The 14,504-nt window shown below is 37.9% G+C and overlaps 1 protein-coding gene across 1 annotated transcript in view; it reads left to right on the top strand.

Moving 5' to 3' along the window:
- ANOS1 (anosmin 1) overlaps positions 1-14,203 on the top strand; it is a 204,824-nt gene extending 190,621 nt beyond the window's left edge. Inside the window, exons 10-14 of the mRNA XM_003260996.2 lie at positions 3,342-3,436; positions 6,123-6,294; positions 7,250-7,470; positions 8,624-8,765; positions 10,030-14,203. Of these exons, the coding sequence (XP_003261044.2) occupies positions 3,342-3,436; positions 6,123-6,294; positions 7,250-7,470; positions 8,624-8,765; positions 10,030-10,088 (689 nt within the window). The 3' untranslated portion in view covers positions 10,089-14,203. The remainder of the gene's footprint in view (positions 1-3,341; positions 3,437-6,122; positions 6,295-7,249; positions 7,471-8,623; positions 8,766-10,029) is intronic.
- Positions 14,204-14,504: the final 301 nt, after the last annotated feature.

Genomic DNA, 14,504 nt, shown 5'->3' with positions numbered 1-14,504 from the left:
TGCCAGGCACCATGCTCATCTTTGTTTATGCAACAGTGACAGCAAATAGGCATTATCTTTATAGTTATGGAGCTCTAACCAAATGGGGTTGACAGGGATTCATGAAGTAACCACAGAATCAAACAAAACATTTGGAACGAAAGGAGTCTCTGCATGAGATGAATATGCAGAGGCAGTGGAGACCTGGAAGCCAGGCTAAGGAGTATTAGTATCTTTATTCAGAGGGCAGAGAAAAGCCATTCAATGACTCAAAGCCAACCTTGAGATGGGGACATTACCCTTAATTATTTGGGTGGAAACGAATACAATCACAAAAGTCCTTAAAAGTAGAATAGGGAAGCAGAGTGCAAGAATCAGAGAGATGGCATGGTGCGAAGGACTCAGCCCAGTGTTGTTGACTTTGAAGCTGGTGGAAGGGCACCACCAGCCAAAGAATGCCAGAAGCCTCTAGAAACCTGAAAAGTCATGAAAACACATTCTTCCCTGGAGCTTCCAGAAAGGAGTACAGGCCTGCCTTGATTTTAGACCAGTGACACCCATTTCAGACCTCCAGAAGAGACGACATTTATATTGTTTTAAGCAACTACACTCATGGTAATTTGTCACAGCAGCTGTAGAAAACCAGTACATGAACTGATTGAAAACTCACACCAAACCTATTGCATTGGCTGAATTAGTATCCTTATTCTCAGATAAAGGGAATGAGGCTCACTGAGGCTGCTGGAGTTGCTTGCTGAAGCCCACCTTCCTCGAAGGTCATGTGTAGGGTCAAAATTCTGCATCCTACAGCCAGAAAGAAAAGCGTGAATGCAAGGAGCAGTTGAGGTGCAGAAATCAACATGGTAGCTACAGCAAAGTGGAGTTTGGAAAGCCTCCACATGGGAGAGGAAGGAGGGAGCATCAGCTCTTGAAGGGACTAGCTCAGGTGGAAGTAGACATTTGGGAGCTGTCAGCAGAAAAATTTTTCAAACCATGGGAATCAACGAAGTGATTCATGGAGGTGACACAGAGAGAAGATGAAAGTGCAGTGAACCCAGACATGGCGAGATTTAGGGCTAACAAAAGGGAGGGAACCCAAAAGGAGTGCCCCATGTGTCACTCTTGATGCTGCCTCCTATGAAAATATAATTGCATTGTAAAATATGTAAAGGATTTTTAAGATACGGAGGATCCCCAGGGCAGCCAAGCCTCCTCATATTGCTGTAATGTAGCCACCCCAAGTCCCCTGACTGCTCTTCACCAAAGACCCTCAGTCATCCGTCATGCTCTGTTCTCATGTCAGCACTTTGACATGTGCTGTGTATTCCCTGCTGGTAGAGCTTTTAAGCTGCCCAATATTGTAACCATGGCCATCTGCAGCTGTTTAAATTTAAATTAATTAAAATGAAACAGAATAAAGAATTTAATTCCTCTGTTAAACAGAGGACATGTGAAGTGCTTTATAGGCACAGGTGACTATTGTTTACCACAGACAGAACATTTCCATCACAACTGCCAGTTCTGTTGGACAGGGCTGGTTGAGAACGCCCTCCCACAGGTCTCTGCAGTGCCACTACCCACTGCTACACCTTCTTCAAGTCCTGACTCAGAATTGAACACACGCCAGTCGCCTTATATAAAATCAGCACTTTTTGTCAATCCATCCTACTGCCCTTACCTTCTGTTTTGTTTTGTTTTGTTTTTTCCGGGGGGGTGGGTGGGGGACGGAGTTTCGCTCTTGTTGCCCAGGCTGGAGTGCAGTGGCGTGATCTCGGCTCACTGAAACATCCACCTTCCAGTTTCAAGAGATTCTTTGGCCTCAGCCTCCCGAGTAGCTGGGATTATAGGCGCCTGCCACCACGCCCGGCTAATTTTTGTATTTTTAGTAGAGAGGGGGTTTCACCATGTTGGCCAGGCTGGTCTCGAACTCCTGACCTCGTGATCTGCCTGCCTCGGCCTCCCAAAGTGCTGGGATTACAGGCGTGAGCCCCCGTGCCCAGCCACCTTCTGTATTTATATGTAGACTTATTACCTTCTAACATAGTATCTATCTTATCTGTGCATTGTATTTATTCTCTGTTATTATTGGCCCCATTACTATGTAAAGTTCAGGAGGGCAGCAGCCACTCCTGTGTGATTATTTCACTGCTGTTGAATGGAAGAACATGAACACACTCAGTGATTGACTTCAGCCTTGTGCATAGCCTATAATTCTTTTTTAAAAAAATAAACGCTTGATGTCTGCTATGTAAAAATTAAAACCTCTAGTACGTGATTTCTCTTTTAACTAAATGCCCGGAGTGCCCACTTTTATATCTGTTTGCTTTCTCGGATTTAAAGTTCTTCTTTTCTGGTTCCAAAGTGCTCAAAGTGAAGTTCCCACTAGATCAACCCAATTTCATCAAAGAGTTTTCTCCTCTGAAAACCCCCATCAAGCACTTGGCATGATGTTGGGGGACAAGATGTTAAATCACCTGCAAAATGGTGCTGTTTGGTGCCATTTCACACCCCTCGGACACACTGGGGTGAATAATAAACCCAAGACTGTCAAGGTCTGCTTTCCCACACTCATTGAGTTGCTTGCCATTATTTTCTCTTTTTTCCCCCCCACTTTATTGTCCAAAGTAAAGAAATGTACAGAAAATATGCCTCTTGCCCTGGGAATAAGCATGTTCAAAGGGTCAGTCTTTTGGCCTGTGTTTGAGAACACCAAGTCATATTTCAGTAGGGATCAGCCATACAGAAATGCCACCATGCACTTGGTTAAGGGAGAGTGGGAAGCATACGTCCCTATCCTTTTGACAAAAGAACTTCTTTATGGCAATACGTAACAGGAAATAAACGTGGATAGCCAAGTCTGCAAGTGTGAAGGCAATGTTTTTGTTCTTGTGTGGATTCAACAGTATCTCATCTTTATAAAAAAAATGTAGGATTGAGAAACTTCTGATGATTCTCTTTTACAACAGGAATTACGAGAGCTGTTGCTAGGTGTTACCTTTCATTGTAGGGCTTTGCTTACTGTAAAAACCATGGCTAGGTTATTCTCAAGACATCTTTGGAATCATTTTGCTATGACTTTACTAATTTTTTTTTTCTACTTAGTACTTGCACTTCAACACAGGTTTTCCCTTGGCAGTATATTACTTTTTTCCCTTACTTTGTTCTTAATGATTAAGTATTCAGAATTATTAATTATTATAATTATTAAGTAATGAGAATCTCACCTCCTTTGGCTCACCTGTGCATTTATTGGTCACCTGTAGAGTTTCATTTCCTCTCCTTTTCTCAAGTTCAAGAACCCCAGGCTACATGGAATGTAACATCCAGCCTATTATTTTTGTTTGTGTGTTTTGGCATTATAGATCCTACTGTCAACCAATATCATGTGCGGTGGTTTCCTGAAGCGTGTGCCCACAACAGAACAACCGGATCAGAGGCATCATCTGGCATGACCCACGTAAGGACATGATCTCTAGGCCAACTTGATCTGTGAACATGGACAGGAGGATGTACAAACTAGACAGGTCAAACAGATAACTCATTCTCACAAATCAGCTAGTGAGTAATGACTTGATGGAAGCGGAAAACAGAATGGTCATTACATTCATTCATTCTTTTATCCATTCACACCATTGCACTGGGAGCTTACTCTGTTATCAACATGGAGCAAAACCTAAAGTGCAGAGACTAAAGACACAGTTCTTAAAGAACTCCCATATTTCAGGGGGAAATATGTCTGATTACCTGTGTACTTCATCTTAACTGGACAAAACCTTTTAATTATTTTCTGAATTTTGACATGTCACCGTGATCTAAAGGTGTAATTGTACAAGTGAATTTCTATGTGACTCTATCATTTAGCACCATATCCCTAACGGCCATCCGCTCAGTTAGTGAAATAATCTCCCTGTCCTGTATAGCATGCACCAATATTTTGACTTTTAACTTTAAGAGAACATTAAACTCTCTGAGGATAGCAACTCTGTCAATATTGCTCAAAATGTTATTCCAAATATTTTGGGGTTAATACATACATTATAGATTAGAATCAACAAACCAACACAAAATATTTAAGAGGTCATTGTACTATACAGTGTATAATACACTTATACTTATGGCAATTTATATGTGATACCTCAGGACAGTTTAAAAAATCCAAAAACATGGCCCCAAACATAGAATGTTTTGGTTTGTGATATGTAACTAGAATATTTTTGTTTTGAACATTTTCTAAAGCAAGCACAATATTTTAAGAACCATACCTGCTGGCATAATTTTAAGAGAGTGAGATAAAAAAAAGTCACTGGATTTTCAAAAATACACAGCTTCTTTTTCTTTTTTACTGGATTTGATTTGTCTCATGTTCACCAAAGTTTCTCCTTTTATTTATCCTTAAATTAGCTCCAATGTTTGTGACCTTCAGTCAAATAATTAAACAGACATTCTAAATAGGGAAGTCGATTTGAAAAGCGGAGAAAGAAATAAACAGAAGTGGGAATTATTAATATTTTTGTGGGAAGAGAGGTGAGGTTTTTGTTTTACTTGTATATGTGTGCCTCAGAACCCCACAGAACTGGGCTTATGTCAGTGCAATTCCCCAATCCTAGGCTTATCATCTTTAGGAACTCTGAAAGTGGTAACAACTATTTGCTGAGCAGATGTAATGTATCCAGTAGAAATAAAAATCAAACTCCTGAAAAATTATCCTTCTAGGGGCTTAGAACTTCTCTGTATTTAGTTTTAAACCTTTAGATCCAATTATTATAATTTGTTTTTATGCTACAATGGAGCATCCACTAATTCACTTACTGCTGCAGATGTCTGCCTCCTATGCAACATGAAAGCAATCTTGAAATATCTGTGAAACAGGATCCTTAATAGCTAACTTTGGATTCCAATACAGTCCCATATAAAGAGCAGATTTATTTCCAAAGAAATGCAATTCAGACTCCCAAAGAGACATGGCGGCCTTGGCTTGGGCTTGCGTTGTCCAGATTGATTTGTTTCCTATTCACTGTTTGTGCTAACTGGCTGCAGAGTTGGGTGCACCCCATCTCCTGTCACCATCTGGATGAAGGGCCAGCACACCTGGAGGTCACTCCGGGTCTCTTTTGAGCATTCAGTGCTCTGTCACCTGCAGCCACTTCCACTCCTCACTTAAGTAAATCACTCAAGCCTCAGTTTTGATTTTAATTCTTGTCTCATGTTTTTCCCGTCATCCCTGCTGCTTTCTAGCAAGATCCCCTACCCATCATCCAATGAGTACCAGAGATATTCCATCTGTACTTTTTTTCTCTCTTAAAATAATTAAACACACACACACACACACACACACACACAAACCATGGAGTCTCACTATGTTGTCCAAGCTGGTCACAAACTCCTGAGTTAAAGCGATCCTCCCACCTCAGCCTCTCAAGTAGCTAGGACTGTGACACGAGTCACCATGCCCAGCTATCCATCTGCACTTTTATACATATACATTAAGAATTGGTAAATACAAAACAGAATGGATAAGTGCCACTTAGCCAAATATGAAAGAAACAGAGATACACACCTGTTATCACAGGAAATGTCATCTTTTGACATTATCATAAAGTTATATTCTTAGCCCCTGACTCCTTGCCATTTAGCCTCTTTCTTTTATTTATGTTTAATCACAACATTATGGCAGAAAACAGTAACAGCACTCCAAAAAAGGGAAAAATTACATTGCTAAAGAATATCATCATTTTTTAACAGGAAAACTTACATATAAACTAATTCTATGTTTCAGAGAAGCCTGCATTAGTTTTTTTTTAACTGAAAAAAGGTAGATTTGTATTTACAGCTTTACACCACTACCTGCACTGCTACCAACTCAAAAATGCTTATTGTGACCTTAGAAGTAGTCTGCTTTGATGAGGAATTATTATGATACTGTTTAATTCTAGAAGGCATATCCCGCAGCCATGGGAGTGTTTCACAATTGTCATTAATCAAAATGTGGACAGTATGTGCTTTGTACTTTTTATAAAAGCCATATTGCACACACTGTATGGGAAAACATCCTTGTTGGATGGAATATGATTTCAATTCTTGCCAGTGTTTTTTAATCCCTAATGAGATTTATTGCTAGCATAATTCTCTTTCTCTTGCTCTAGGAAAATTATATAATTCTTCAAGATCTGTCATTTTCCTGCAAGTATAAGGTGACTGTCCAACCAATACGGCCAAAAAGTCACTCCAAGGCAGAAGCTGTTTTCTTCACTACTCCACCATGCTCTGCTCTTAAGGGGAAGAGCCACAAGCCTGTTGGCTGCTCTGGCGAAGCAGGTACGTCTTCACCTGAAGGACCTTCTACATCTAGGTCTCAGGTGTCAGCAGCACTTTGCAAACCTTGCCAAATTGCGTTTCAAAAGACCGTAAAAACCAAAAGTGCCTCTCTTTCTAAGTTGTGTTATGATGGCCCAATGTGGAGGGAAGATATGTAGGAATGAATGTGTTACTTTAAAGCCTAACAGGCTTGGAAAGATGTCCTTTGATAGTAATGTTATCCCTTTGGAAATGAAGGCAAACATCTAGATACCACTTGTGTTTTGGGAAAGCTTGATATAATTATTTCATTGTTTTCCCACCCCTTTGCTGTGTGGGTTATACTCACACACTTTCCATGCCAACCTAGCAAACCTCACATCTGTACCTTCCATCCCATCTCCTTGCCAATGTCCCTGTCTTGCAGTGGGAAAAACTCTTTTAAATGCCCTGGATTTGGCCAGGCATGGTGGCTCATGCCTGAAATCCCAGTACTTTGAGAGGCTGAGATGGGAGAATCACTTGAGCCCTGGAGTTCCAGACCAGCAATGGGCAACATAGCAAGATCCTGCCTCTAAAAAAAAAAAAAAAAAAAAAAAGCCTTGGATTTAATAACTCGTCTAACAGCTTTAATATTTACCTTCTCACTGCAGTCAACGCTATTCTTTAAGAAATAGTTAAGTCTTGCCAGGGTCTAAACTGCTCTCCTGCTTCCATCCTCAAAAGAGCATTCTAAAAATGATCCCCAAAAGACTGGAAGAAGCATTTAGTACAAAGTCGGAGTGAGGAGATTCCTACTCAACCTATCCCCATATGTCAAAGGGGTGATTGCCTGAACCCATGTTTAAAGAACGAGGTCACGTTGCTTCTATTAATATCATCCCATAGACGGGCCGCTGAAAATTCCTACAATGGATCCCTTGGGCACACCCTCTCCAGTCGCCTAATCCTGGTTTTCCTTCTTGCATTGCTGCAGGTCATGTTCTTTCTAAGGTGCTAGCTAAGCCTGAGAACCTTTCTGCTTCATTCATCGTCCAGGATGTGAACATCACCGGTCACTTTTCTTGGAAGATGGCCAAGGCCAATCTCTATCAGCCCATGACTGGGTTTCAAGTGACTTGGGCTGAGGTCACTACGGAAAGCAGACAGAACAGCCTACCCAACAGCATTATTTCACAGTCCCAGATCCTGCCTTCCGTAGGTCCCACCTCTTGTACTATATCCGTGTCATTGGTATCTACTGCTCCTTTTTACTGACCTTCAGAGGTGGCTACCTCTGTCATTCTGTGTGCTGTACTATTGAGTCTTATTTTTGCATTTTCTTCTTCTGAGTGTATCTTTTGCAAGCATCAATACATCACAAATGTGACTGCATAGCTAAGAAGTAGCATAAGCTGCCACCTAGATAAAGTTTGATGGCTAGAGCCAACTCATGAAAAGACCTTACCCTATCTTGTATATAAGTGATTGAGCCATTTTCTTCTATCTTTGTTAACCTCATGTCTCTCTGTTCCAAGCGGACATGCCCTGTTTGAAGTGTTGAATTGGGGAGGGCAGGAATAGCTAAAAGAAGCTTGTTGTTTGTCTGTCTTCCCCCCAACTTCAAATTTGGCCCGAGGCTGTAATGAGTTGGCCTGTCTTCCAGGCCACTTAATTCCTTGGCTTCACAAAAAAAAAAAAAAAAAAAAAAAAAAAAAAAAAAAAAAATCATGTGTGGGATTTTACCCTCTCTGAAAATGCCCTTAGAATAGCCAACTACCGTTACAAAATCCAAAAAGGGGGGAAGAGAGGGAAAGAAACAACTTAAATCTCAGAAGGAAAAATTCCATGGAATTAGAGAGTAGTTATCCTATAAATGTACTAGGTTTTATTGAGTTTTGAGAAGAATGTGTTGGCATAAAAATAAACATTTTCAGTTATAGGCATGGACAGATACTGTGTTTTAAGAAAAACAGTTGGCTCATTCAGTGAAATTTGGATTATCAAGAGTTCACATCACAAGATGTGCAGCTGAAGACTTTAAACCATGGGAAAGTCTTATGTTCAGGAATTTAAAAAAAAAAAAAAAAATCCCAGGAGCGAGCCCTGAGACCTGGCACCTCAGCATATTTTAACTCTGCCAAGTGCCTTAGGCTGCCAAGAATTGAGTGAGGTGCTAAGAAACCATATGGCAGAGAACCCCCACAGATGAGAAATAGCCTATCAATTAAACTGTGCCTTTACAAAGCAACCAAACTTGCCTGTGTATGATATTCTCCAGTGGGGGAAAAACTGTTCTAGGCTCTCTGTGCATTGCGCGTTGTCTCTGAAAGGTTGTCGGTGAGCATCCTCTTTTATGTTGTCCCCTCAGGATCACTATGTCCTAACAGTGCCCAATCTGAGACCATCTACTCTTTACCGACTGGAAGTGCAAGTGCTGACCCCAGGAGGGGAGGGGCCGGCCACCATCAAGACGTTCCGGACGCCGGAGCTCCCACCCTCTTCAGCGCACAGTGAGTGGGGTGCCAGCGCATTAAGCCATCCTGTCAGGTCTTGTGGACATAGAGAAAAATCTTGCTGGAAAATGAAAACAAATAAATACACTATTACAGGTTTCTATGAGTTAGGGAAATTGTCATCATCTGAGATTCTTTCTCCCTGTTTGTACCGACTTACTAGATTCTATTCCAGGCACCTGTAGCATACATTGCATAGTTGATGCTTAATTGTTCTTTTTCTCCCTCCCTTCCTCTTCCCCGCTTTTCTCCCTTTCTTTACTCCTTCCTTGTTTCCTTTCTCCATCCTCTCTCCCTCCCTCCTTCCTTCCCTCTCTTCTTTTCTTCTTTCCTCTATCTTTCCTTTGTTTTTATTTCCTTCCTTGCATTTTCCCCTATATAATGCATGCTTTTTTCCTTCTCTTTTAAACCATAAATACATATGGGAAAAAATCTGTAGTCTCATACCAATCTGAAAGATTTTTAAATCAAGATTTTCATATATCACAATATAGGAAATAATATTTTACTAAGGAACTTATGTTCTTGTTACATAGATATTACTGTAATAAATGTCATGAATTTTCTTCATGATATGACCCAAGTCCACCTACTTCATTTATTGCTAAATCAAGTAAAATTTAAAAAGAAAATTGTCACCTAGATTTTCAAAACAGCCTCTTGCTGATTTTTAAATTATGTACTTCGTTTACTTTAGTTTCTAGCTTAAATTTAAAAAAAAAGTATCTGATGATTAGTGTGTGGATAAAACATTGAGAATTAGTCAAAGTTTTAACTCTGATTTTTTTAAATGATAGATTGGTATGCTTATAATTGATAACTTGGTATGCTTATAATTTGAAGAAAAACAAAAACTATCACAATGGGAGAGCTTGATAGCCTCTAAAATTTTTGTCGGATAAATGCTTTTCTGATATTCCTTCATAGAAATTCCATTTAACAGAAGTATTTGATAATTTTTAAACTGCTTTGAGCAAATAAAAAAGGATTATGGTTTGATTGGATAAGTGTGAGCTTAAGGAAAGGAGCTTGTCTTCTTTTTCTTGTTATTTTATGGTTTGGGAAGATATCAAAGAGGAGGAGAAAAACAGGAAAAGGAGAGAAAGAGTGTGGTTGTACATTCAGATTCAGAGTAGGAAAGACATGGTCATAGGAAGGAACATTTGCCAGGGTCTCGTGCTTTTTCTACAAATGAAAGTAATTCTATCATTTATTTCATACATATAAATGGATGTGACTGACATATTTTGTCACTTTTTAGGATCTCATCTTAAGCATCGTCATCCACATCATTACAAGCCTTCTCCAGGAAGATACTAAACTGTTCAAAAAGATTTTTTGAAATTGCACAGATGTGTCAACTTGTTGAACTTCGGCCACGAGACATGCACACTTCCAGAGGCAGTGGGAACTGCTCAGAGGCCTGGACTCTCGTATGTGACTTTAGTGCAGGAAGAACTTCTGTCAATCACGGATGCATCTGGAGACAAGTGAGAAACAGTAGATTGGTGAAGACAGACACCAGTTCCCTACAAGCATGGAGAAAATGAAGAATAGGCCTGTTTAACGCTAAATTTTGTTTTCTTGTATGGTGTCGCTCATTTCTATTGAATTACAACAGAACTCAGTTTTCCCTGAATTTGGAGCACCAAACTCCACCCCAAAAAGGAGAGTAACAAATACACAATTCACACTTAACACTAAGCATAAATCTAATCAATAAAATATATTTTTGACTAAATTATTGATTCGATATGAAAAATCAACTAAGATTATACAGCTTTGTTTATTCGAATCTTTCCTAAGATCATTTTTATCCTAGGTGATTTTTAAATGAAAATGTGTAATCTAAAATATACCAGCGAATTTAAATCTAAAAATGCTCCTACTTTAAGTACCTTATGCTGCTCTTTATGCAAAGGTAAATCAAAGTTCCCTCTATAAATTATGATTTACAAAAGACACCCAAGCCAGAGGAACTCAATGAAATAAGCTGCTAATCAGATTTTACCTTGGAGAAATGAAAACTATTTCTTGGGGATGCCTTTTAATATTTGATCCTATTATGTGAGAGATTTTCCTGATATGTTATCTTATTTATATTTTCCCTTATTTTCCTCAATGCAGATAATAGCTTTTGGTGCACTTTTGTTTCACCAACTGAAAATTCACAAAACTTCTTGCTTCAAATGAAAAAATCCCAACTATTGAGCATGTTTAAATTTTTGCAGAGATTTGCCTTTTCTTAATCAAAGAAAGGTCTTCATATGCTAGAATATTATTGGTAATGTTTTAAAAAGACCTTTGATTGATAGAGAAGGACAGTTATTTGCATTTAATTAACCCATATGCTTTCAAATCTAGTATATCTTACTTTTTGGAAAATTTTTATGCTACAAATTAGTGCCTTGTAGCATGAACTTAAGTCAAAACGTGTTATCAATATAGAGTGTTGCAGTGTATATTGTAACAACCTAAAACGAAGAGATGTTTAATACTGTTTTTTTCTTGAAGGAATACTCACATACATGGTTTGAAATGTGCATAGATATGCATGTCTAGGTAATTATAAATGCATGTGTGTATATATGCAAATATATGCACATATACATATATAGACACAGAGACACATGCATATACATGCATATACCTTGAGCATGAATCCCTGGAGAAATCGTTTTCATAGCTCACCAATGGTGAGTAAAGATACAGCTCTTTTAAAGGTCATAAGGATAGTACATTTTCCCCATCAATGCTGATTCTGAGAACAGAGCAATTTATCAAAATAAAACACTGTAAAAGAAAGGTGTCCACATGTCTTTACCTACCCAAGTAAAACAGGAAGAAAATCAGTAACATTATCCTTAAGTTTTGACAATGGTACTTGCTTCTTGTTGTTTTACTGTTTCCTGAATTCATGCAGATGCCTGGCCATTCCTGGGAAGAGTGGAGAACTCAGAAGTCACTGTACTCCACGGGGCCTCACTGCAGTGTCTAAAGGCAGATGCAAATTAAAATGCAGAGAAAATAACTTTTCTGATGTTGATGCATGTCTTTAGGAAACACATTTATAAACATGGATACCTGACAATAGATATTGCAGCCCATTTCCTGTGTGTTAAAATATTTAAAAAGTGGATATTCCAGGAATGTTTTGCAGCTTTGTACAAGTAACATAAATTGGACACCTCAGAATGAAAGTTCATGTTGGTTCTGAATGGTTCGCTGCAGCTCCTGTCACAGGCTGGGATGGATTTATCACATTGAGTTATGAAATTACCTGGTTCTAAGAATTTTTGAGTGGCAAAAATAGAAAACAGTCTTCATCTGAAAACATCCCTAAGCTTGAATAAATGGATACCATAGATAGCTTCTCTTTTTTATTCTGGTGTCATTACCAGCATCTGAATTTCAAGTTCTTAAAATTTCAAAAATTAAAATTTTTTATTATTAGCTATCCATTTATCTTTTACACGAACTTGTCATGAACAAATCCAAATGTTCATGCCAGCAAATTTTTGTACTGTTGCATAGTTAAAAATGCTGGGAGTCTATACATAGATACAAAATATTATTAAATTATTACATAAATTTAATTTTATAAAATTTAATTATGCTTCTTTTGTCTGGGTAATAGACATTGGACAGATATTTTTAGTTCAGATGGTGATTCTGAAGCTTACATCTCCCTTAAAAAAATCTAAAGCTGCTCTTATGAGCTTCTAATTTTGATATAAATGAAGAATTTAAATTTTATTGGTGTTATTGGAAGAAAAATGCTATTAATGGGCTAATAAAAAACGTGTTTCTCTTATGGATTTTAATAAGCTCCAGTCTTATTCAAATGATCAAAAATATAGTTACAATTTTTTGAATTTTAAAAATGTGATTGCTCTAATAAAGGATAAAATCTATGCTTTTTAACAAACATAGGTTTGGTGCCTAATTCTGTAATATGTTTTATTGAAATTAGATTCATTTCTCTAATGTGAGAAAAATATATCCAGTAATAGTATTGACTGTTTAAAAAATTGAGCCCATCAAAAATATTGTCATCAAATACAGGTGGTTAATTTGACATACATTGCAGTTACATGCATTATTTTTATTTACAACATTTGCTCGTTAATGATGAATTTATCCGTGTTACCCTGTTTTTCTACCTGGAACTCCATAGAATGATATTTGCAAACCAACATGTGCTCTTTTCAGTCATTCGCTGTTTTAATATGACATGGTAGAGAAGATAAGGTTTATGGCAGGTAATTTTTTGTAATGTGTATTAAACGAAGTTCAAAGATTAGATAAATACATCTGTGTCCTGAAAACCTTAGATACATAGCCGACTGTATACAGAGGTTCATCTCAACCTCAACACTATTGACTTTTGGGGCTGAATAGTTCTCTGTTGTGGGGGTTTGTCTTGTGCACTGTAGGTTTTCAGTAGCATCCACACTTTCTCCTCACCAGATGCCAGTTGCACCCTCCCCCAAGTTGAGACAACCAAAAATATCTCCAGATATTGCCAGCTACCCCTTGAGGGACAGTACCTCTGGTTGAGAACCATTGCTAGAGAATGATCTTTACTGAATTTGCCCTTTATAAGAAACCCAGTAAATTTCTAGAGCAACTCCCAAAAACTAAGGGACAGCTAAGAAGTTATTATGGTTGATTTCAAAGGCCTAAACTGTGTCTTTTATGTCCAGTAAACAACTTGATTAAAAGATGGAATTTTGACTCATATCTGTATCATACAAGTACAAATACTAATTTTGCCCTATGTATCCGTAAATGTCATTTGTGATATTGACTTATTTATTTAATGTCTTTTCTTATGCTGTGGGTTTTCAAGTTTACTCATTTCTATGGTTGCAAATAACTCTAAAACTTATTATATAAACTTTCATATTATAGGCAGAACACAATGGTTAAATATCTGTTGCATGTACTTTAAAGTTTATTATAAGATATAAACAGATATATAAAGATGTTGACTCTTACCTGTGATTTTGCATGGCCAGACTCGGTGTCAGGTACGGAGAGGATTCTCATGACTGTCTTACCTCTACTGAATATTTTAGCAAGTTATATGATTTACGGAGTGATTAACAGAGGTCTATATAAAGTTACTTTTCCCCTTTACTTAATTATATTGTAGTGTGCAGATAACAAAACTGCTACCTTCTCATCCAAGTGGTCTGTAGAATTCATGTCCCTTACAGTGGTCATTTAAAGTCAATATTTATTTATGTATGTAATAAAAAATGTTGGATTTTGGTGTATGTCTGTCATGTTATTTAGAGAGAATTAATCTTGTAAAAATGTTTTGTAAAAAACAAAAAAGTATTGTAAATAGTCTTGATATTCTGTGACTCATTATTTTCATGTTAGAGTTTGTACATACTGGTTCAATAATAAAGTATCCTTAAACCAGACCAAGGAGTCGACTCATTTATTTCTTAAAAGAAACATTTTTGCTGGGCACAGTGGCATGCACTTGTAGTCTCAGCTACTCGGGAGGCTGAATTTGAAGGATCACTTGAGTCCTGAGTGTTTGAGACCAGCCTGGGCAACATAGCAAGGCCCTGTCTCCAAAATTAAAAAGAAGAAAAGAAACTTTATTGAATTTAAGAAGAGAAATGGACAGTTCCTGCTGCCAAGGAGATTCAAAAAGTCTCTTTCCACGTCAGTGTTAATGGAATTTGAGGTCTGGTAAATGTTAACAAGACAGCACTT

The sequence above is a fragment of the Nomascus leucogenys genome, chromosome X (genome assembly GCF_006542625.1).
Source record: "Nomascus leucogenys isolate Asia chromosome X, Asia_NLE_v1, whole genome shotgun sequence".
NCBI classification, from domain to species: domain Eukaryota; kingdom Metazoa; phylum Chordata; class Mammalia; order Primates; family Hylobatidae; genus Nomascus; species Nomascus leucogenys.
The sequence above is the reverse complement of the archived record's forward strand: the minus strand, read 5'-3'. Positions and strand labels throughout refer to the sequence as shown.